The 24,742-nt window shown below is 42.8% G+C and overlaps 1 protein-coding gene across 7 annotated transcripts in view; it reads left to right on the top strand.

Annotated features, from left to right (window-relative positions):
- The window catches only part of DGKI (diacylglycerol kinase iota), a 311,383-nt gene that overhangs the window by 169,465 nt on the left and 117,176 nt on the right, over positions 1–24,742 (top strand). For 6 of the 7 annotated variants that reach the window (XM_056517742.1, XM_056517741.1, XM_056517743.1 and 3 more), the window contains exons 8-14: positions 5,278–5,394; positions 17,055–17,129; positions 18,517–18,612; positions 18,820–18,902; positions 20,863–20,923; positions 21,944–22,057; positions 23,454–23,591. In XM_056517742.1, coding sequence (XP_056373717.1) covers positions 5,278–5,394; positions 17,055–17,129; positions 18,517–18,612; positions 18,820–18,902; positions 20,863–20,923; positions 21,944–22,057; positions 23,454–23,591 — 684 coding nt within the window. The remainder of the gene's footprint in view (positions 1–5,277; positions 5,395–17,054; positions 17,130–18,516; positions 18,613–18,819; positions 18,903–20,862; positions 20,924–21,943; positions 22,058–23,453; positions 23,592–24,742) is intronic. The other variant, XM_056517740.1, reaches the window with a different exon arrangement.

The raw sequence follows: 24,742 nt of genomic DNA, 5'->3' as shown, positions 1-24,742 counted from the left end.
TATGCCACAAGTCCTCCCCCCCTAGTCTGAACTGTGTCCAATATTGTCTGCAAAAACCCCATGCCAATGCAATTTAAGTCTGTGCCAAAAAGTGTACGGGACTTTGTCTATGAAATGTGTTATACCCGAGGCGCTTGTGAAATAGAAGAGGAGGTGAAAAAAAGTTTGTTGCCTGCTATTTGGAACAGTATGGAAGTTGTGAAAACCATGTGCAAGATCAGATCAGAAACTATGTTACATTGCCAAGTATGTATTGCTTGTACCTGCAAGGGTTAAAGATGTGCCGGAGAAGCGCTCGGAAATTTCCCCGCTGGTCAGTGTCCCGCCCCTGGGCGTGGAAACTATGTTGTTGTATCGATGCCGAAGTGGAACTGTGAAGATCCGCCCCTTGTTCCCGGGGGGAGCGGAAGTCAGTGCTGCACCGCTGAGGCCGCATTCTCTACCCCTCCTTCTACCCCTAGCTTAGAGCAAACCCCCAGGCCCAGAAGTCACCACCATTACCTAAGGGGTTGTTTGGCGATGAGCCTGGACTGATCCGAAACATGAGGGAGCACCTTCTTCCCCTGCCAGGGAAGTCCCATACCCCAGCCCCTCCGTCCCAGTCCGAGAGGGCCAGAAGAGAGGCTCAGGTGGCCAAGATGGTAGAGGGACTGAGGGCACAGAGAGTGGAGAGATATGGGCCGAAGCTGCTGCCATATGAGGTGCGACAGGCGCAGCAACAGGCCACCAAAGCATTAGAGGCCCAGTACATCAGAAAATTGGAACATCCCCGAGAGGGAGAGCCACCACTGGAACTCTGCCGTGCTACGGTGGTGAAATTCGACAAAGTGCGGAGGTTTGGCACCCTCATAGACTGTCGTCATGGAGGGACCATCCTGATCAATCGTCGGGCAGTGCAGAGAGACTATCTTCCCCCGTCCATGCATTCTCTAGAGAGCTGGGAGATTGTGGAGTATACTCCTGTACAGAGCTTGAGAGGAGAGTGGGCGGCTGTGGTGACCCGCCCCAAGAATCCAACCGAGATTCCGTCAGCCTACTTCCCATCGGACGACTGGGATGCTGATCCCTTTGGGTTGCTGCCGCCGAAAGTAAGAGGTACTGTCCAGGAGTAGGAGATCCACATGCTCAAAGTGCCTGTCAAAGTGCCAAAGTATCTACCACAGTCGTCTGTGAATGTGCCCAGGCCTACTCCTGTGGTCAAGGAGGTTTGGCCTAACCAGCGGGCACCAACTGAAGTGCCTCGGCCTACTTCCGCAGAGGAGGTTTAGCCGGCCCAACAGGCACCAACATTTGTTCCCCAAGTGGCGCAAGCTGCTGCAGTGCAAATGGTGGTCATCATCAGCCCCACCATTGCAGAGTCCACGTTGTCCTAGGTGAACTGGAACACCCGAGTGAGTCCATTAGAGGGGGCACAGTCCTGTGGACCCCGTTACATGTCCCAGCCTCGGAAGCAGTCCGACCGACGAGGCTGGGATGGCAAGTTCCCAAGTTAGGGAAGTCTACCCGTGATTTTATTTTGATATATATCATTAACTTTCTTTGTGAAGTACTTTTATTCTCCACAGGTTATGCAACGTTTAAGAAAAGTGCCTGACGAACTTGTCAAGAAGTTTATGTGTAACCAATTGCCTAAGTGTACGTGCCCGGCTTCTAGCCGTGATTCTTTACTAAGAACTCTAAAACATGAATGAAAATAACAATGAAAATATGTATATACCGTTAGAGTAATATCTTTTTGCTCATTACCTTTGCACAAGTAAATTCTTATATTGGTGTATTATAATGGTTATGGTGTGCTGTAATAAAATGTGTATAATATGTTTCTACAGGGATGTCTAAGAGTATAGTGTTGTTCATTCATGGCTATCTATACGGGAGGTATCCTGACCCAGTCAGGAGAAGCATAGCCACTACCTCACCGCCATGACAAATTCCCACCAGGAACAAAGATTAACTCATAATTAGAGATGAGCGAACTTACAGTAAATTCGATTCGTCACGAACTTCTCGGCTCGGCAGTTGATGACCAATAGGAGCGACGTGATGGCGGCGATGGAGAGCGTGGATGCCGGGGAAGAAGAGGCCTTACCGGATCGTCGGGGACACCTCGGGGACACCTCGGGGATGCGGCGACAACTTCCTCTAACAGTGGTCTACAACCTGAGGACCTCCAGATGTTGCAAGACTACAACACCCAGCATGCCCGGACAGCCAACGGCTGTCCGGGCATGCTGGGTGTTGTAGCTTTGCATCATCTGGACGTCCGCAGGTTGTAGACCGCTGTCCTATACTTTACATTGCACGGATCCCTCAACATGCGATGGTTTCAACAAACGATGGTCCGTTTGGAACGGATTACCATCGTATATTGAGGGACCACTGTATGTATATTGTTGTTTTGAGTGTCTTCTGAAAGCAGTTACAAAGTTAAATTAACCCCAAATGTTTAAAGAGCATGTATGGAGATTCACCGTGCCACATGGACTCATCCTTATCTTGTTTCGTAATCCAGACCTGAGAAGGTCATTGTGCATAAATGCCCCAGGAACTGTCACTAGGCCTCAGTGGCCACTTCAGTCCGCCGCCTCCAAAAGGACTGGGCGTCAAGGACGACTTTAATTAAGAGGGGGAGTTTGTGGTGGCCCAGCCTCCTTCAGTGTCCCCAATGCCCCCTACACTTTTTTCGCCATTGTTAATATGTTTTACCATGTAAAGTGTTATGAACTGAACTGTATAGACTTTACCATCTGTCTACCCTCATTAAAGCTATCGTTGTCCGTAACTTGGCGTTGGAGTTTTTATAGCCCCCGTGCCTAGCCCAGGATCCAGCGGTATACCTTTGGGTGGTTATAGGCTAAACCACACCCTGGCGTCACGAATACAAGGCGTTAATGCCATCTGCCCCCAGGGTAACAACATCTGCCCTGCAACACACACCCCGCCACCACCGCACCTAAAGGGATTAGTATCATATCTGTGCCATAGAGCCTTGTGTCTTCCAGACGGGAGCGCGGGGAGCGGGGAACGCTCTATACCCGGGAATTAACGTAGGCCATGTGGTGTAATGATAGTGTCGCTATGTTCTGCAGTCAGCTATTAGTCATGTACCCACTCAGCTCTGCTGCTCTGTAATTACTGTGTATTGTGCCGCCGCGCTCAGAAAAATCCCATTGTGCAAAGTCAACGTGTAACTCCTGGCTCTATATATAGCCGGCCTGTTCTGATATCACTTTATCACCCAAAATTCACACTTTTTAGTTACTATTTTGCTGGATGTGTTAAATAATTTCCTGATTTCCTGGCATTAAAGGGGTACTCCACCGCCCCAGCGTTCAGAACATTTTGATGCCACACCCCCTCAATGCAAGTCTATGGGAGGGGGCGTGGCGGCCGCCACGCCCCCTCCCATAGACTTGCATTGAGGGGGCGTGCCGTGATGCCACGACCCGCTGCCCGGACTCAGCGTTAGGAACAGAATGTTCTGAAACGCTGGGGCAGTGGAGTACCCCTTTATTAGGCCTGTCACCCTGGGATCTGCCCGCTCCTCTTATGTGTCTGTTTTAGTAAATACTGACATTAAAGGGATATTCCAGACAAAAACTTTTTTTATATATATATCAACTGGCTCCAGAAAGTTAAACAGATTTGTAAATTACTTCTATTAAAAAAATCTTAATCCTTTCAGTACTTATGAGCTTCTGAAGTTAAGGTTGTTTTTTTCTGTCTAAATCCTCTCTGATGACACCTGTCTCGGGAACCGCCCAGTTTAGAAGCAAATCCCCATAGCAAACCTCTTCTAAACTGGGCCTTTCCCCGAGACATGTGTCATCAGAGAGCACTTAGACAGAAAAGAACAACCTTAACTTCAGAAGCTCATAAGTACTGAAAGGATTAAGATTTTTTAATAGAAGTAATTTACAATTCTGTTTAACTTTCTGGAGCCAGTTGATATATATATAAAAAAAAGTTTTTGCTTGGAATACCCCTTTAAGTTCTGGAGCATGCTATTTTAGAATTTTTGGACTCTGTTACTCCTCCTGGAAATTCAGACAAAACTGAAAATTGGGCATTACCGAACCCCTTGTTAATGGACATGCCCCCACAGACTCTGACACTGTCCCTCTCTACTTAGTATGCTCCATTGTACTCTGTTATTCCTCCTGGAAATGCATAAAACATGTCAACGGCTGGAGAGCCATAGGTTGGGAAACACCTAATGAGACATCAATACAGATTTATCCGATCTCCTGACATGTATGTTGAATTGAAAAATGATATTCCCCATGAAAAAAAATTCTGAAGAAACTTTTGCTAGAATTTTACACTCTGTTATTCCTCCTGGAAATGTGTTAATCCACTGAAGCAGGCCATTCCCCTTGTCAAAGGGATTTGTCCCCATATGCTTGACATTGTACAATCATAAGACACACCCTGCTGGGGAACAGTAAGATGTTGTAAATGGAGCTGTGCATTTTCAAGAGGAACAACAGAGGAACAGCAAGTTGAACAGTATCAGAGAATGTAGGAACTTGTCCCTTTGACATTTCGATTTTATAAAACATTTCCGGGAGAAATAACAGACACTGTCCGTCTTTACTTTAAATACTGCCTAGTGCTGATCCTCTGTTATTCCTCCTGTAAATGTTTGAATTAATTGACAGCTGAGGTCACTGTTCTCCACTATGGTGCTGTCCCCTGCACTGACTGTACATTTAACCAAAAATGTGGGCTGAATAATCAATCCAAACTATATGGGGTCCATAAATGAGAACAGAAATGTTAAACATATTTGTAAATTACTTCTATTAAAAAAATCTTAATCCTTCCAGTACTTATCAGCTGCTGTATGCTCCACAGTTCTATTGAGGGAGCGCTCCCTTTGCAAATCTCCGGCTCTGCTATGAGGAAGTGGGACAGCTTCGTGGGGTGGTCAACACGCGCCTGGCCCCCATACATAGAGATCGTGGGGGGGGGGGGGCTCCGGACCCCCACGATCTGAAACTTATCCCCTATCCTTAGGATAGTGGATACGTTTTTCACCACTGGACTACCCCTTTAAGACATTTTGGACACCGTATAGGAAACCACGTTTGGCCCAACCACGAGTGGTTTTCAGCCCATGGGTACAGGTCCCCCTACCCCAGGAGAGGGAAACCTATAGTAGTACCCATCTGTGATGATTGGGGGATGAAGTATTACCCCAGTGGGGTCTATAGTGCTGATCGTCCATACTCTGGGATTATGTAACACGTCTTTCCCTTGTCTGTTTCCATCCAGTTTCACAACAAGGTCACCTGCTTCTTGTTACATCACATAGAGGAGCCCTGCTCCCTGGGAGCCCACGCTGCGGTCATCGTCCCTCCAAGCTGGATCATTAAGGTGAAGAAACCTCAGGTAACTGCATGTCACTTTTTGTCTGTGAGGGTCTTTCCACCTACTCCCGGCCCGTTTGCCCTGATATTGCCCAGGACAGCACCCGTATGTACGACCTGAGTGTCAAAGAAACGCATGACCCTCCCCTCCCCCCCAAGTGGGATTAACCCTATAACCTTTATTTTTTGGTGATGTGGCCCTGTTAGTGTTGCATTGTGGGTAACATTTCCCTTGACATTGCCAACTTGTGTGATGCCTTGTAATTGAAGTGCAGTGGAAATGCGTCACTCCTTCGTGCAGATCCCCTCACGTCCTTATAGACACTGGGAATGTTGCATCGTATTGCAATGTGTGTGTATGGGAAACTGTCAGCATGCATGACTACAGAAGAAGGACTGTAATTCAGGACTGGCCTCCAGCATGTCTGCTTATAGGGCCTGTGTTTGGTGTCATGTCCAAGTACATACATAACATTACTGATCCTGTACTGATCCTGAGTTATATCCTGTATTATACTCCAGAGCTGTACTCACTATTCTGCTGGTGAGGTCACTGTGTACATACATTACATTACTTATCCTGTACTGATCCTGAGTTATATCCTGTATTATACTCCAGAGCTGTACTCACTATTCTGCTGGTGAGGTCACTGTGTACATACATTTCATTACTTATCCTGTACTGATCCTGAGTTATATCCTGTATTATACCCCAGAGCTGTACTCACTATTCTGCTGGTGAGGTCACTGTGTACATACATTACTGATCCTGTACTGATCCTGAGTTATATCCTTTATTATACTCCAGAGCTGTACTCACTATTCTGCTGGTGAGGTCACTGTGTACATACATTACATTACTTATCCTGTACTGATCCTGAGTTATATCGTGTATTATACTCCAGAGCTGTACTCATTTTTCTGCTGGTGAGATCACTGTGTACATACATTACATTACTTATCCTGTACTGATCCTGAGTTATATCCTTTATTATACTCCAGAACTGTACTCACTATTCTGCTGGTGAGGTCACTGTGTACATACATTACATTACTTATCCTGTACTGATCCTGAGTTATATCCTGTATTATACCCCAGAGCTGCACTCACTATTCTGCTGGTGAGGTCACTGTGTACATACATTACATTACTTATCCTGTACTGATCCTGAGTTATATCCTGTATTATACTCCAGAGCTGTACTCACTATTCTGCTGGTGAGGTCACTGTGTACATACATTATATTACTTATCCTGTACTGATCCTGAGTTATATCCTGTATTATACTCCAGAGCTGCACTCACTATTCTGCTGGTGATGTCACTGTGTACATATATTACATTACTTATCCTGCACTGATCCTGAGTTGTATCCTGTATTATACTCCAGAGCTGTACTCACTATTCTGCTGGTGAGGTCACTGTGTACATACATTACATTACTTATCCTGTACTGATCCTGAGTTGTATCCTGTATTATACTCCAGAGCTGTACTCACTATTCTGCTGGTGAGGTCACTGTGTACATACATTACATTACTTATATTGTACTGATCCTGAGTTATATCCTGTATTATACTCCAGAGCTGCACTCACTATTCTGCTGGTGAGGTCACTGTGTACATACATTATATTACTTATCCTGTACTGATCCTGAGTTATATCCTGTATTATACTCCAGAGCTGTACTCACTATTCTGCTGGTGGGGTCACTGTGTACATACATTACATTACTTATCCTGTACTGACCCTGAGTTATATCCTGTATTATACTCCAGAGCTGTACTCACTATTCTGCTGGTGAGGTCACTGTGTACATACATTATATTACTTATCCTGTACTGATCCTAAGTTGTATCCTGTATTATACTCCAGAGCTGTACTCACTATTCTGCTGGTGGGGTCACTATGTACATACATTACATTACTTCTCCTGTACTGATCCTGAGTTGTATCCTGTATTATACTCCAGAGCACCGGAATACTTTAGCGGAGAATGCTGGTAGATTTCCCAGGCAGGCTGTGACATAGTGTTACCATTATTATTTGCGGAGCGGCTCTGCCAATTAAATCCTGGCACCCTCGGTGTTGTGCTGCTTTTAGCTGCCTGTAATCTTCAGAATTTTGGAAACCCCTATAATTACACTGACGGAGTTTTCTCCTTATACCTCATTCTATATAGGGACACATTTTTAGGGATGCCCTCAGTTATCAGCAGCAGGTATTGCACATTGGCCACATTCCAGTGTGTGGCGCTGTTCCCAGAGGCTTTCTTTTAATCTTTTTGCAACCCCCTTTCATTTCCTTAAAGGGGTACTCCTCCTCTAGACATCTTATCCCCTATCCAAAGGGTGGGGCATAAGATGTCTGATCGTGGGGGGGGGTCCGGCCGCTGGGAGCCCCATGATCTCCATGCAGGCACCCTGGCGTTCTGAACATTATGTCACACCAGGCCCCCTCCATTCATGTCTATGGGAGGGGGCGTGAAACGCCCCCTCCCATAGACATGAATGGAGGGGGCATGGTATGATATCACACGGGGGCGTGGCACGACCTCAAGACCACGACCGCCCAAACCTGGTGGCGGGACCCCCGCGATCAGACATCTTATCCCCTATGCTTTGGATGGGAAATAAGATATCTAGGGGCGGAGTACCCCTTTAAATATTCCCTTCCCGCTGCTAATTGTCTGGAGCGGCTGAAGGTCTCAGCGCTGATCACACGGCTAATAGCTTTTAACTGTATTAATGTATGTTTTCACACACTGGGTGAGCTTGTCAGCGTATATTTATAGCATTGTGAATCTCATATGCCGAAAAAAAACAAAAATAATTGTAAAGTGGAATCATTTTCAGCCAAACGCTTAGAGACTTGTGTACAAAAAAAAATAAAAAATTTAAAAATAAATAAAATAAAGTGGAAAAAAAAAATGTATTCTAATTTTTAAGAGTATATATACTTTATGACTTCTATGGGAGAGTGTAGTGAGCATGCTCTGTGCCGAGGTCACTTCTATATACTTTTGACTTCTATGTTGTAGTGGGCATGCTTTGTGATGTGCAGAGGTCAGAGAAGTTGTGTTTTCACCCTTAAAAGTGACATCCTGTGACAGCTTCCTTCAGTTTTCTAATAGAGGTGAAAAAATATGTATACTTTTGGTTTCAATGGGAGAGTGTAGTGAGCATGCTCCGTGATGTGTATTGGTGACAATTCTAGGATCAGGATGTCATTATACATTGTGACGGCCTTTTTTATTTGCCTCCAGCTTTGTAAGAGAGTTATTTGAGATGTTATAGAGTTTATACTTTTCAATTTGATGGGAGAATGTAGTGAGCATGCTCCGTGATGTGTAGCGGTCACAGTACTAGGATCAGGATGTCATTATACGTTGTGACGTCCTTTTTTATTTGCCTCCAGCTTTGTAATAGAGTTATTTATGATATAATAGAGTTTATACTTTTCAATTTGATGGGAGAATGTTGTGAGCATGCTCCGTGATGTGTAGTGGTCACAGTACTAGGATCAGGATGTCATTATGCATTGTGATGTCCTTTTTTTATTTGCCTCCAGCTTTGTAATAGATTTATTTGAGATAGAGTTTATACTTTTCATTTTAATGGGAGAATGTAGTGAGCATGCTCCGTGATGTGCCGAGATGTCTGTGCCAGGAGAGGGAAGGAAGGAGCTGAGCTGTAACTATCAATCATGACATCCTATTTTATCTGACTTCAGCTTTATGAAATAAGTATTAGACATCTTAAAGGGGTACTCCAGTGGAATTTTTTTTATTTTTTTTTTATCAACTGGTGCCAGAAAGTTAAACAGATTTGTAAATTACTTCTATTAAAAAAAAAATCTTAATCCTTCCAGTACTTATTAGCAGCTGTATACTACAGAGGAAATGCTTTTCTTTTTGGATTTCTCTTCTATGCTATTCGGATTTTTTCCTGCTCTGGACAATTCCTAAAATGGACAGCAGAGGTCAGCAGAGAGCACTGAGGTCGGAACAGAAGAGAAATCCAAAAAGAAAAGCATTTCCTCTGTAGTATACAGCCGCTAATAAGTACTGGGAGGATTAGGATTTTTTAATAGAAGTAATTTAAAAATCTGTTTAACTTTCTGGCACCAATTGATTTAAAAAAAAAAAAAAAAAAAGTTTTCCACCGGAGTACCCCTTTAACCCCTTAAGGACGCAGGACGTAAATGTACGTCCTGGTGAGGTGGTACTTAACGCACCAGGACGTACATTTACGTCCTGAGCATAACCGCGGGCATCGGAGCGATGCCCGTGTCATGCGCGGCTGATCCCGGCTGCTGATCGCAGCCAGGGACCCGCCGGCAATGGCCGACGCCCGCGATCTCGCGGGCGTCCGCCATTAACCCCTCAGGTGCCGGGATCAATACAGATCCCGGCATCTGCGGCGGTTCGCGATTTAAATGAACGATCGGATCGCCCGCAGCGCTGCTGCGGGGATCCGATCATTCATAACGCCGCACGGAGGTCCCCTCTCCTTCCTCCGTGCGGCTCCCGGCGTCTCCTGCTCTGGTCTGTGATCGAGCAGACCAGAGCAGGAGATGACCGAAAACACTGATCTGTTCTATGTCCTATACATAGAACAGATCAGTATTAGCAATCATGGTATTGCTATGAATAGTCCCCTATGGGGACTATTCAAGTGTAAAAAAAAATGTAAAAAAATGTAAAAGTAAAAGTAAAAAAAAAGTGAAAAATCCCCTCCCCCAATAAAAAAAGTAAAACGTCCGTTTTTTCCTATTTTACCCCCAAAAAGCGTAAAAAACATTTTTTATAGACATATTTGGTATCGCCGCGTGCGTAAATGTCCGAACTATTAAAATAAAATGTTAATGATCCCGTACGGTGAACGGCGTGAACGAAAAAAAATTTAAAAAGTCCAAAATTCCTACTTTTTTAATACATTTTATTAAAAAAAAATTATAAAAAATGTATTAAAAGTTTTTTATATGCAAATGTGGTATCAAAAAAAAGTACAGATCATGGCGCAAAAAATGAGCCCCCATACCGCCGCTTATACGGAAAAATAAAAAAGTTATAGGTCATCAAAATAAAGGGATTATAAACGTACTAATTTGGTTAAAAAGTTTGTGATTTTTTTTAAGCACAACAATAATATAAAAGTATATAATAATGGGTATCATTTTAATCGTATTGACCCTCAGAATAAAGAACACATGTCATTTTTACCAGAAATTGTACGGCGTGAAAACAAAACCTTCCAAAATTAGCAAAATTGCATTTTTCGTTTTAATTTCCCCACAAAAATAGTGTTTTTTGGTTGCGCCATACATTTTATGATATAATGAGTGATGTCATTACAAAGGACAACTGGTCGCGCAAAAAACAAGCCCTCATACTAGTCTGTGGATGAAAATATAAAAGAGTTATGATTTTTAGAAGGCGAGGAGGAAAAAATGAAAACGTAAAAATTAAATTGTCTGAGTCCTTAAGGCCAAAATGGGCTGAGTCCTTAAGGGGTTAAAGAATGTAGTGAGCCTTCCTAATATATTGCACAGAAACCACTGTACAAGAAAGCTGAAGTGTGAACTGTCCACATAACCAGTTATCAATGGTGGATCCTGTGTTATCTGTCTCCAGCTGTATAATAGAAATTCTAAAGATGAGTAGTATGCTTCTCAGTGGTGTGGGAAAGTGTTGTGGGCATGCTGTTTGATGTGCAGAGGTTACTGTGCAGAGAGAGGAGGAAGCGCTGCCCCATCACCTGTTGTCAGTGGTGAATCCTGTGTTATCTATCTCCAGTTTTATAATAGAGGTACTGAAAAGTATGTATACTTTTAAAGGGGTACTCTGCCCCCTAGACATCTTATCTCCTATCCAAAGGACCCCCATGATCTCCCTGCGTCACCCAGCATTCGTTTAGAGCATCGGGTGCAGCACCAGAGGCTTGTGACATCACGGCTGAACCCCGCTCATGACCTCAGGACTGTGCCCCCTCAATAGACTTGCATTGAGGGGGCGTGGCCGTGACGTCACGAGCGGGGTGTGACCGTGATGCCACAATAGTCCGCCCCACATCGCCAGTAGTGTTGCTCGCGAATATTCGCAATTCGAATTTTATTTGCGAATATCGCATATTCGCGAATTCACGAATATTCGCGAATATAGCGCTATATATTCGTAATTACGAATATTCTTTTTTTTTTTTGTTTTTTTTTTTTTCACAGTACACATCACAGTGATCACCCCTATCTGCTTCCAGCTTATGTGGTGTAAGAAGGCTCTAATACTACTGTGTGAGACTGGCGTGCGAATTTTCGCATATGCGAAAAGTTGTATATGCTAATTTTCGCATATGCGAATTTCCGCTTATACTAATTTTTGTATATACAAATTTTCGTATATGTTAATTTTCGCACACGCGAATATTCGCATATGCGAAAATAAAACGAGAATATTACGAATATGCGAATATTCGCGAATATGACGAATATTCATCCATATATTCGCGAATATTCGCGAATTCGAATATGGCCTATGCCGCTCAACACTAATCGCCAGTCATCCGGCACGGAGCGAAGTTCGCTCTGTGCACCGGATGTCTGGGGTGCCGCAGCCGAAAACATCAGTGGCGGGACCCCTACGATCAGACGACCTTTGGATAGGGGATAAGATGTCTAGGGGCGGAGTACCCCTTTAACTTCTGTGAGAGAGTGTAGTGAGTATGCTTTGTGAGGTGTCACTGTGCAGGGAAAAGGAGGAGGAAGAGCTGTCGCCATCACCTATGGTCAGTGGTGGATCCTGTGTTATCTGCCTCCAGCTTTATTATAAATTGAATTCAAGATTTTAGGTAGATAAACTTCTATGGGAGAATGTAGTGGGCATGCTCTGTGATGTTCAATGAGGAAGAGCTGTCGCCATCACCTATGGTCAGTGGTAGATCCTGTGTTATCTCAAGCTTTACAATAAATTGAATGAAAGATTTTAGGTAGATATACTTTGGACTTCTTTGGGAGAATGTAGTGAGTGTTCTCTGTGATGTTCAGGGAGGAGGAGCTGTTCCCATCACCTATTGTCCGTGGCGGATCCTATGTTATCTACCTCTAATTGAAGTGTTACCTTCATTGTAATCCCCACCTTCCCCCATTTGCCACCTTCATTGTACAGGAAGTTCTCTGGTCTAGGACCTATTTGCTGTATACAGTAAAGTGGTTGAATATGTCCGGTGTTAGGTCACTGGTCCCGCATGCCGGTGTCACCGGATGCCGTGTCGGGCTGTGTGCATGTGCTGGTGTTTCCTTGTCACCGCTATTGATGATAACCTGTCACCTGGACCCGCTCCTTTTCGGTGAGGGCTTCTGTACCCACAAAATACCCAGCGATTACCGCAATACCTGTGGTACAGAAAGCTTCATGGGGCATGGAACAGCGCCCCCTAGAGTATGTCTATCCTATTATCTTGGGGCCGGTCCCAGTGACAAGTTCAGTTCTTAAAGGGGCACTCCACTGGAACACATTTTTTTTTTTTAAATCAACTGGTGCCAGAAAGTTAAACAGATTTGTAAATTACTTCTATTAAAAAAATCTTAATCCTTCCAGGACGTATCAGCTGCTGTTATGATCCACAGGAAGTTCTTTACTTTTTGAATTTCCTTTCTGCCTGACCACAGTGCTCTCTGCTGATACCAGAGCAGGATAGGTTTTCTATGGGGATTTTCTCCTACTCTGGACAGTTCCTAAAATGGACAGAGGTGTCAGCAGAGAGCACTGTGTTCAGGTAGAAAGGAAATTCAAAAAGTAAAGAACTTCCTGTGGATCATAACAGCAGCTAATAAGTACTGGAAGGATTAAGGATTTAGATACAAATCTGTTTAACTTTCTGGCACCAGTATATTTAAAAATATTTTTTTTTTTCCAAATGGAGTACCCCTTTAAAGGGGCTATACTCCTAATATGCAGAATAATTCAGTATAAAAAAGGCATCATATAACCACACAGATTCCAGGAAGACATACAAACTAAATGTACCTCCAGACAGGTAAATGTCACCGATACATTGTAACAAATACAGAACAGGAGAGGAATTTGATGAATTTACTGCCTCTTTTGGTTAAAGAGATTATCCAGGATTAAAAACAGCGCCACCCTTGTGCTCAGGTTGTGTGTGGTATTGCAGCTTAGACCAAGTAAAGTGAATGGAACCCAGTTGTAGTACCGCAGTCAGAACTACAATTGGGTTCCAGCTTTGGAAGAAAATAACTACATTTTTCTAATCCTTAAAGGGGTACTCCGCTGCTAGACATCTTGGATAGGGGATAAGATGTCTGATCATGGGGGGGCCTCCTGCGATCTCCCGCTGCACCCAGCCTTCTAAACAAACGCTGGGTTCCTGCGGCAGTGGTCAGGATGTCACGACCACGCCCCTTCGTGACCGGACACCACGCCCCCTCCATTCATGTCTATGGGAGGGGGCGTGTCGGCCGACACGCCCCCTCCCATAGACATGAATGGAGGGGGCGTGGCATCATGTCACAAAGGGGCGTGGTCGTGACATCCTGACCACCGCCGCAGGAACCAAGCGTTTTGTTTTTCTAAAAAAAAACTACGAGTATGGGAGCCACACCCCTCTCGCTAGGCCACACCCACTTTCCCTCTTCACCTTTAAAAATGACAGCAGAAGTGTGTTTTTTTTTGTTTTTGTTTTTCCTCTTAAAAGAAAAAACAAACAGTTTTTGTTTCTTTTTTTTAGTATGTATTAGTATAGTGTTTATTTTTTTTATTTTTTTGGGGCGTTTAATCCTTTGTATTTTATTTTTCTTTCATTACAAGTTTGGAGGATTTATAATAAAGAATTGGAGGGAGAATACGCCAGAATAACGCTATAATCTATACTCACAGTTTATTCATTTATTTATTTGGTTTCCGGGGCAAAAAAAATAAAAATCCCCAATTTCTTACTAAAAAATAAAATAAATAAAATAAAAAATAAATAAATAAAATAAATAAATAAAAATGCTACTATATGTTGTGACATAAAGAACCTCCTGTTATATGATCACTGTGCAGTATATGGAGCAGTATATAAGGAGGGCAGCAGACCAAGGTGTCTTATACAGTTGGTATATACTGACACATACCTGCCCAGAGGATCTATGGACGCTCTGTGACATCCTCTCTATAGATACAATCAGTACACGCGCTCCCATCATGATGTGAATACGGCCGGACTCAGGAGTCCAGGGTTTATATATCTAACCTGGTTGTACGCAGCCAATAAAATACAATAAAAAAGGAAAAGATGCAACATGAGCGACATCTAGAGGTGGAAAGAGGTTACAGCAGGCGTCGGAATCCTGTAAAACTACTAAACAGTGGAGGAGGGAAAATAGATAAACATTAGATCAATGAACTGGGATAAATATACTAATATATACTAGTAGTATTAATAATAATAATAATAATAATAATAATAATAGTAGTAGTAGTTAAAATAATAATAGTAACTAAATATTAATACATAATAAAATAATACAGTAATGATGCCAATAAAACAACAATAATAATAATAATTAAATGCAGTTAATATAATAATAAATATGTCAATAAAATATTCATAAAATATAATATTAGGATTAATTAATATAGTTATTATTATTAATAATGTTGTTATTAATAATAAGCATATTTTATTGCCATCATTTAGAGTTGAGCGAACTTACAGTAAGTTGGCTGGTAGCGAACCTCGCAGCTCGGCTGTTGATTACTTTAGTCTGCATAAATTAGTTCAGCTTTCTAAGGGCTCTGGTTGCCTGGAAAAGTCCGGGATGACAGTCTTAGGTCTCTAGGGTCTGTATCCACCTTTTCCAGGCAACTGGAGCCCTTGGAAAGCTGAACTAATTTATGCAGACTAAAGTAATCAACAGCCGAGCTGCGAGGTTCGCTACCAGCCAATTTACTGTAAGTTCGCTCAACTCTACCATCATTATTACAATATTATAGTATGCGTTATTTCATAATTGTTGTTATTACTATTTTTATAATATTTCAAATTATAATAATTATTAATATTAAATAAAAATAATACAATTAATAATAATAATGATAATAATAATTAAAAAATAATAATAATAATTAAAAAAAAAAAATAATAATAATAATAATAAAGTAATATATGGTAATAAACAAGTAGTAAAATAATAATAATAAAAAATACATAATATAATAATAAAAAAATTATAACCATAAAATGACAATTAAATTACCTAATAATTACATTAATAATACTTAAAATTATAATGATACCAGTTTTAAAATAATATTACATAATATATTCAAAACATATTTATGTTGATAATAATAATAACAACAACAACAACAACAAAGTAGTATCTTAATACAGGTTATAAATTAATACCCAATGTAATAATGAAATAAATATGTGAATAAGTAATGATACAATATAACAATAAAATAATTAGTATTAATATTTAAAATAATACTATATTTTAATCCTTTATCTCACAGTTACCTATTTATTTTTAGAGCTGGCATGGTGTTTAAGAGGTTAAATCAATCAAGTAAGTAAATTTAGAGGTAGTTGTAATAAACAAAACAAAATTATTGTCCAGCACCAGGATGTGGATAAAAAACGGGTTTCTTTATTCAATGAAGACAGCTACATACATGAAATCTCTGACGCGTTTCACGCTTTCGCGCTTAGTCATAGAGTGACTGACTAAGCGCGAAAGCGTGAAACGCGTCAGAGATTTCATGTATGTAGCTGTCTTCATTGAATAAAGAAACCCGTTTTGTTATCCACATCCTGGTGCTGGACAATAATTTCGTTTTGTCTGCTATTTGAAGCCGGAGGCGGGACTGGTGGATCCGCGCACAGAAGGTGTGTGATTTCTGGGTGAGCGGTCAATGGTTTCTCCTTCTCTTTAGTTGTAATAAAATAACAAAAGTAAAAAATAGAAATAGAAAAAAAAAAAAAAAAACACAATCTCCCCTCCCCCCTAAACACAGCTCCATACCTGTCCACAGGTCATATATGGTATTGCATGCACTTCTCCATTTTTTTTCATTGGAGCTGAGCTGCAATACCAGACACAACCTATAGATAGGGTGGCGCTGCTTTTCTATTCATGTCCCAGTCACATATTCCTAGAACTCAACCAGCTCTTTATTCTCTCGCTGACACACATGACGTTATCCTCTTATCGAGGAAAGGCTTCGGAGTTTACAGTAAGCATGAACAGGCAAGAGCTGCAGTATAAAGCATGGGGAAAGGACAGAAGGAAGCAACACATTTTTACCATGACATCATCAGAAAGGAGACAAGAAGTTGTATTCGGGACTACCATAAATTACCTCAATCACTGTAGCTGAGCTCGAGCCTGCTCTCTGGTGCCACCTATTGGAGGTAGCATTCATGTTTGGTTCCCTTAGAAGCCTTAGAGCATGACTGGGCTTTGAATAGCCAAGTCAGAATCTCTCTAAAAGAGAAAAATATAGTAATATTTGGAGTGTTATGAGATGCCTTTTTTTAATATAAATTTACATATATGCTATTTACAGTTTATTGAGAGTCACCTTACTAAATTCTTAACCCTGCTAGAACCTAAATATCCCAAGGAGTCGCTGCAGGGCCATCTGCAATACTTAAGATTTTATTCCTTCCTTCGTAGGTCAATGTAAAAAACTCCAGTAGACGGAAGAAGAGGACATCGTTCAAGAGGAAAGCCAGCAAAAAAGGCTTCGAGGTAAAAATCCTAGAAAAGTCTACTTCAGTGGGCTCCAAACTGTGGCCTTCAATGCAGAACTACAACTCCCAGCATGGCCGGACAGCCAACGGCTGTCCGGACATGCTGGGAGTTGTAGTTCTGCAACATCTGTAGGGCCACAGTTTGGAGACCACTGTCTACTTAAAGGGATAGTCCCCTTAAAATCATTTTTTTTTTTTAAATAAACTGGTGCCAGAAAGTTAAACAGATTTGCAAATTACTACTATTAAAAAATCGTAATCCTTCCAGTACTTATCAGCTGCTGTATGTTTCAGAAGTTCTTTTCTTTTTGTCTCTGCTGACACCTCTGTCCATTTTAAGAACTGTCCAGAGCAGGATAGGTTTGCTATGGGGATTTTGCTCCTGCTCTGGACAGTTCCTGACACGGACAGAGGTGTCAGCAAACAGAAAGGAAATTCAAAAAGAAAAGAACTTCTGAAACATACAGCAGCGGATAAGTACTGGAAGGGTTAAGATTAGAGATGAGCGAACTTACAGTAAATTCGATTCGTCACGAACTTCTAAGCTCGGCAGTTGATGACTTTTCCTGCATAAATTAGTTCAGCTTTCCGGTGCTCCAGTGGGCTGGAAAAGGTGGATACAGTCCTAGGAGACTTTTTCCTAGGACTGTATCCACCTTTTCCAGCTCACCGGAGCACCGGAAAGCTGAACTAATTTATGCAGGAAAAGGCAGCAACCGCCGAGCTGAGAAGTTCATGACGAATCGAATTTACTGTAAGTTCACTCATCTCTAGTTAAGATTCATCATCAAAATCCATAATTTTTTTAAAAGTAAATCATTGGTGTATAGTTACAGAATCCATGAGGTGACAAGATAAAAAAAACTATTATCCTACATGTCTCGCAAGTTTTGCCCAATTTTTGGGGCAACTTGTTCCTGATCCTGTGTCATGTGGATATTCAACAACTGTGCCGACCACTAAAATGAAGGATCCGGGGTGATCTTCCAAGTATGTGCCCCACCAGACTTTCTTCACAAGGGAGACCTTATATACAGAGCAAACGCAATAATTCTGTTTAACCCCGCCCCCAAGGAACTCTCTAAAAAAATGAATCTGAACTATGAACTTTCAGCTGTAGTCATAGTCAGCCTTGGCCTTCAAAAATAATTGTTGGCTTCCAGTTGTCCCAATCGGGATAACGCGCACTAGGATTCATTTAGGGAACATCATGCTTTAACCCCGCCTCTGAGGAACTCTTCATTCATTTGAACCAAGGCCCTTTCAGCTGTAGACATTTTGTCGTTGCCATCAAATAGAATTTTTGGCTTCCAGAAGTCCCAATCAGGATAATGTGCACAAGGATCCATTTAGGGAACATCATGATTCTCCTTTTCTCCTCACAGGATATTAAAGGCCGGGCCTTTGTGATAAAACCCATCTCTTCCCCCCTCATGAAACCTTTGCTGGTCTTTGTGAACCCAAAAAGTGGTGGAAACCAGGTAAGTGGATTATAGAAATGTACTTTAAGCCATATGTATTACCCTCGTTCTAACCTATCGCCACCCCTGAATACACTTACTCCACTTAGAAACTATATAACCCCACCCTCTCTCTTTGTAAACTTTGGGGTTGTGGGAGGTGTATTATTGCTGGAATATGATTGATCCTTGTTACATAGTGTCTAACGCTGGTGTTGTTCCCAATAGGGTACAAAAGTGCTGCAGATGTTTATGTGGTACCTGAATCCACGGCAGGTCTTTGATCTCTCTCAGGAAGGACCACGGGAAGCGTGAGTGCAACTGCTAATAATATATCAGGAGGGATTTATGGGGGGAGGGGAGCTTGGGGACATCCTCGGCTGTACCATCTCCATAAACATCAAATTCAATTATAGTCAAACCCTATTCATATGGGATGCGCCCCCTATGAAGCAGGTGGGCAGGTAGGCGGTGTCACTTTGTAGGAAACCTGCTGAACTGCTGCTAAATTGCTTTCCCCACAGTGCCTCCGCAGGCAGAGGAAAGCATTGCAGCCTCCTTGTAAAACAGTGGAGACAAAGTCCCATTCATGTTAGATGAGAGGAATTTGTCAGTGGTCACTAAAAAGTTGTACTCTACACATCACATTGAATTAAAGCAGGTTAAGGCATACACATGGTAAGGTAGGTACAGTTAAAAAGAGCTGCAAATAGCCGGCACTGGACGATCTCCGTTGCCGTCTATTTAGACAGTGTTTTCCGTGCGTCAATAGTGGTGCGGGGGCTGAACCCAGCTCCCTGTGATGTGATGGCCGAGAGGCGATACATCGCCCAGGCTGTAGCAATAGAGTTCGGATCTAATTGATCAGTGGAATACTATAGTACTGCATTGATCTGTATGAGAAAACTGAATAATTGTTCAAGTTTTATAGAGGGACTAAAAAAGAAAAGGATTTTAAAAAGTTTTAAAACATTTAAAAAAATCTCCACCTAATAAATATACCCCCCTTCAACCCTCCTTAACCATTTTATCAAATTTTTCAAATAAAAAAATATTAATGAAAAAAAAAAAAAACATATTTGATATCCCACCTAAGGAATTGTCTAAATGAAAATATAGGATTATTAATCTCGGATGGTGGACGGGATAACCTGAATAAAACAAAAATTACAACATCTGGCAGAGACATTCCTGGGGAACCTTTGCTGTGTATGAGCGAGCAGGATGTCCTGTACATATCACTGAGCTGTTAATGTCCCCTGTATCACTACTAGGGGGTGACCGACTGTCATATGTGATGGATGACCAGGTCATCACACCAGTAGGGGGCAGTGTGTCTCTCCACAGTAAAGATAGGATTGAAGTGCTCACCAAGCGCCTGGAAATAGTACTGGCAGACGGGGGAGTATAATGAAGAGACAGGGGCGTGTAATGTAGAGATGAGGAGTGTAGAGAAGAGACGACAGAGTATAATGAAGAGATAGGCGTGTGTAATGAAGAGACAGGGGCGTGTAATGTAGAGATGAGGAGTGTAGAGAAGAGACGACAGAGTATAATGAAGAGATAGGCGTGTGTAATGAAGAGATAAGTGTAATGGAGAGATGGGTGTAATGGAGAGAAAGGAGTGTAATGTAGAGATGGGGGAGTGTAGTGAAAAGACGATGCAGTATAATGAGATAGGAGTGTGTAATGAAGAGATAAGTGTAATAAAGAGATGGGGTGTAATGAAGAGATGGGTGTAATGGAGAGACAAGGGAGTGTAATGTAAATACAGGGGTGTGTAATAAAGAAACGGGACATTAATGAATAGACGGGTTGTAATGAAAAGACAGGGGAGTATATTGAAAAGAAAGCTGGTGTAATGAAGAGACAGGGGTGTGTAAAGGAGATAGGGGTGTAATGAAGGGAGCTGCTCAGGCTGTTCAGCAGATCAAATGACCCTCTCTACTGGTGGACTGCCTGGGCTGTCCAGAGCCTGCTCACCATGTGTGCTCCCTCTTTTAACCATGGCTGTCATCTTGGAATAATGTCTTTGAGTGTGTCCTACAGGTATGTCTAACAATCACTGATCTCTCACCAAGAGGTACACTACCAAAAAGTAGCCTCTGGGAGCTTTTTTTTTTTTTATAGGGCAGGGGAAATACTTTTACGCCCTCTTATCATCACCTGTTATCATCTACATATCTGCTGAGACATAACTATGTGTTCTGAGCAATCCAACATTTCTATCAGGTGCTTTTATCTTATTTTTTTTCATGTTTTGTCTTCCAGTCTGGAGTTGTATAGAAAAGTGCCAAATCTACGAATTCTCGCCTGTGGTGGCGATGGGACGGTATGTTATAATAGTTTACATTTATTATTATTGTATTTATACCATAAAGTCAGCAACTCATTTCATAATGTACATTTTCTGGGGTCGGCACTTTGTCTTTCTGATACAGAGCTCCAAATCTCCTGCTTACCGTATTTTCTTATATGTGATACCACGTAAGCAGATGGTACTGTCCTGCATGTCTTTTGCTAAGAGCTCATAACTCTTATTGGATCGGTGTTGGGGGTCCCGGGTTGGGATGTTACCAGCTGTCTATTGATCATAATTCTTATTGGATCGGTGTTGGGGGTCCCGGGTTGGGATGTGACCAGCTGTCTATTGATCATATCTCTCATTAGATCGGTGTTGGGGGTCCCGGGTTGGGATGTGACCAGCTGTCTATTGATCATATCTCTTATTGGATCGGGGTTGGAGGTCCTGGGTTGGGATGTGACCAGCTGTCTATTGATCATATCTCTCATTGGATCAAGGTTGGGGGTCCCGGGTTGAGATGTGACCAGCTGTCTATTGATCATATCTCTCATTGGATCAGGGTTGGGGGTCCTGGGTTGGGATGTGACCAGCTGTCTATTGATCATATCTCTCATTGGATCAGGCTTTGGGGTCCCGGGTTGGGATGTGACCAGCTGTCTATTGATCATATCTCTCATTGGATCAGGGTTTGGGGTCCCGGGTTGGGATGTGACCAGCTGTCTATTGATCATATCTCTCATTGGATCAGGGTTGGGGGTCCTGGGTTGGGATGTGACCAGCTGTCTATTGATCATATCTCTCATTGGATCAGGGTTGGGGGTCCTGGGTTGGGATGTGACCAGCTGTCTATTGATCCTATCTCTTATTGGATCAGGGTTGGGGTCCTTGTTTGGGATGGGACCAGCTGTCTATTGATCATATCTCTCATTGGATCAGGGTTGGGGGTCCTGGGTTGGGATGTGACCAGGTTTGGTGTGGAGCATGCACAGTATATAGGTTGGGTCGGTTCCCACCTGCCATGTCATCCTGCCTCTCTTCTTATCACAGGTAGGCTGGATCCTTTCTGTCTTGGACGAGCTTCAGGTCAACCCTCAGCCTCCTGTTGCTGTTCTTCCACTTGGTACCGGGAATGACCTCGCTCGCACTCTTAACTGGGGAGGGGTAAGTGCGCTGGTATTGATAAAGAGGCTGTCCTGTTCTGTCATATTCAGAGATCACCTTCTAAAATCAGATCTGTGGACCCAATACAAGATGAATAAACTGGTTATAGGTGAGAGCAGGTGGTGGCGAAGAGAAGGTAGGGGCAGATGGTGGCAAAGAGAAGGTATGGGCAGATGGCACCAGAGAGATGGTGCAAGTAGGTGGTGCCAGGGAGAAGGTAGGAGCAGGTGGTTGTGCCAGAAAGAAGATGGAAGCAGGTGGTGGCAAAGAGAAGGTGAGAGCAGGTGATGTCGCCCGAGAGAAGGTGGGAGCAGGTGGTAACAGAGAAAAAATGGGAGCAGGTGGTGGAGCCAGAAAAAAGGTGGGAGCACATAATGGCAGAGAAAAGGTGGGAGCAGAGAGAAGGTAGGAGCAGGTGGTTGTGCCAGAAAGAAGGTGGAAGCAGGTGGTGGCAAAGAAATGGTGGGAGCAGATGGTGGTGCCAGAGAGAAGGTGGGAGCAGGTAGTGGTGCTGTAGAAAATGTGGAAGCAGGAAGAAGGTGGGAGGAGGTGGTGCCAAAGAGGAGGTAGGAGGGAAGGTGGGAACAGGTGGTTGTGCCAGAGAAAAAGTGGGAGCAGTTGTTGGTGCCAGAGAGAATGTGGGAGCAGGTGGTGGTGCCAAAGATAAGGTAGGAGCAGGTGGTTGCGCCAGAATGAAGGTGGGAGTAGGTGTCACCAGAGAAAAAGTGGCAGCAGGTGGTGCCAAAGAAAAGGTTAAAGCAGGTGGTGACACCAGAGAGAAGGTGGAAGCAAGGGGTGGCGAAGAGAAGGGGGGGGGGGGGCAGGTGGCACCAGAGAGGAAGTGGGAGCAGAGAGAAGGTAGAAACAGATGGTGGTGCCAAAGATAAGGTAGGAGCAGGTGGTTGTGCCAGAAAGAAGGTGGAAGTAAAGGTTGTCAGAGAAAAAGTAACATAAGGTGACAACAAAGAAAATAACATCTACTTATGTCAAAGAGAAGGTTAAAGCAAATAGTTTTAGAAAGAAAATGACAACAGGCGTCCCCAGAAAGTGGCACCAGGCGGAGTCACACCTAATGTGGCAGCAGAGGAACCAGGAAGAAAGTGACATAAATAGCTACAAAACAGAATATAGGAGCAGCTGGTGCCAGCAGGTGGCACTAGAGTGGACAGAAAGGGGTGCCCAAGGTCAAGTGACAATAGATGGCACCAGATGGCAGCAGGTGAAGCTAGAGAGAACGTGGCAGCAGGGGGCGCCCTAGAATAAGTGGCAAAAAAAAGATGAAACCAGAGAGAAAGCAGCAGAAACAACTTTTTTATTAATTGTTTTTGTGTTGTTTGTTTTGTGCATTGACTAATTTTTTTTACTTCCTATTCCTTTTCCTTTCCGTTTTGCCCAGGGCTACACAGATGAACCCGTCTCCAAGATCCTCTGCCATGTAGAAGATGGCACCATCGTGCAGCTGGACCGCTGGAATCTACATGTGGAGAGGAACCCTGATCTACTCCATGAGGAGCTGGATGATGGGACACATAAGGTCAGAGGTCAGATGCTCTGCCCGGGAGTCTGGGGTTGTAAGCTTTATCAGGATGGGAACACAATGGAGGATCCACGGCAAGAAGCTTCATATTATTCCTACTCCAATCTTTCGCACATTTAAAAAAACTTTTTTTTTTCTATATTTCTGCATAAATTTAACCTAAAACAACATCAAACCTGATCCAAAAATCAGGTCTGTGACCCCCTTGTGCAGCAATAACTGCATCGAAAGTTTCATACCTGGTGGGCATCTAAAGGGTTAAGGATTGCAGCATCTAAAGGGTTTTTGCCAGACAACGGCCCGATTGGCGATGTCCAGCATCAGCCTTGGGTCCTGGCTGCTTATAGCAGCCAGGACCCACGGCTGATGCTGGACATCGCCAATCGGGCCGATGTCTGGCATTAACCCTTTAGATGCCGCAATCACATTTGATTGCGGCGTTTAAATGGGGGATAAAACACTGCCAGCTAGCTTAGGAAGCTGATCGGGAACACCACAATGAAATAGCGGGATCCTGATCAGCGAAGAGGGCGGAGGGTCCCTTACTTGCCTCTGTCCAGTCCGATCAGCGCTTCTTTAGTGCAGAAAGCCATGGCAGCCTTGACTAATGGAGCGCCGATGACACTGATCAATGCTGTGCTATGGCAAAGCATCGTCCAGTGTATGTAATTTAAAGATTACAGGTAATAGTCTCCAATGGGGACCAAAAAATAGTAAAAAAAAAAAAAAGTTAAGAAATATAAATTAGCCCCTCCGCTAAAAAAGTTTGACTCCGTTTCCCATTTTTTTTTAAATAAAATAATGTAAAAAAAAAATTATAATAAACATACGGGGTATCGCCGCGTGTGTAAATATCCGAACACTAATGAAACTGCACAATAAGTGGCATAAATGTAAAAAAAAAATTATAATAAACAGTCCAGAATCGATAATTTTTGGTCAAAATCTTAAAAAAATTATCAAAAAGTCCTATCAAAACCAAAAAATTGTACCGATAACAACTACAGAGGATGGCGCAAAAAATGAACCTTTGTACAGCCCTGTATATAGAAAAATAAGAGGGTTATAGGGGTCAGAAGAGGACAATTTTAGGCATTTTAATTTTAATACAAAAAGTTATAAGAGACAATGGCGCTGATTTACTAAGA

This window comes from Hyla sarda, chromosome 4 (assembly GCF_029499605.1).
Source record: "Hyla sarda isolate aHylSar1 chromosome 4, aHylSar1.hap1, whole genome shotgun sequence".
In the NCBI taxonomy this organism is placed as follows: domain Eukaryota; kingdom Metazoa; phylum Chordata; class Amphibia; order Anura; family Hylidae; genus Hyla; species Hyla sarda.
The sequence above is the reverse complement of the archived record's forward strand: the minus strand, read 5'-3'. Positions and strand labels throughout refer to the sequence as shown.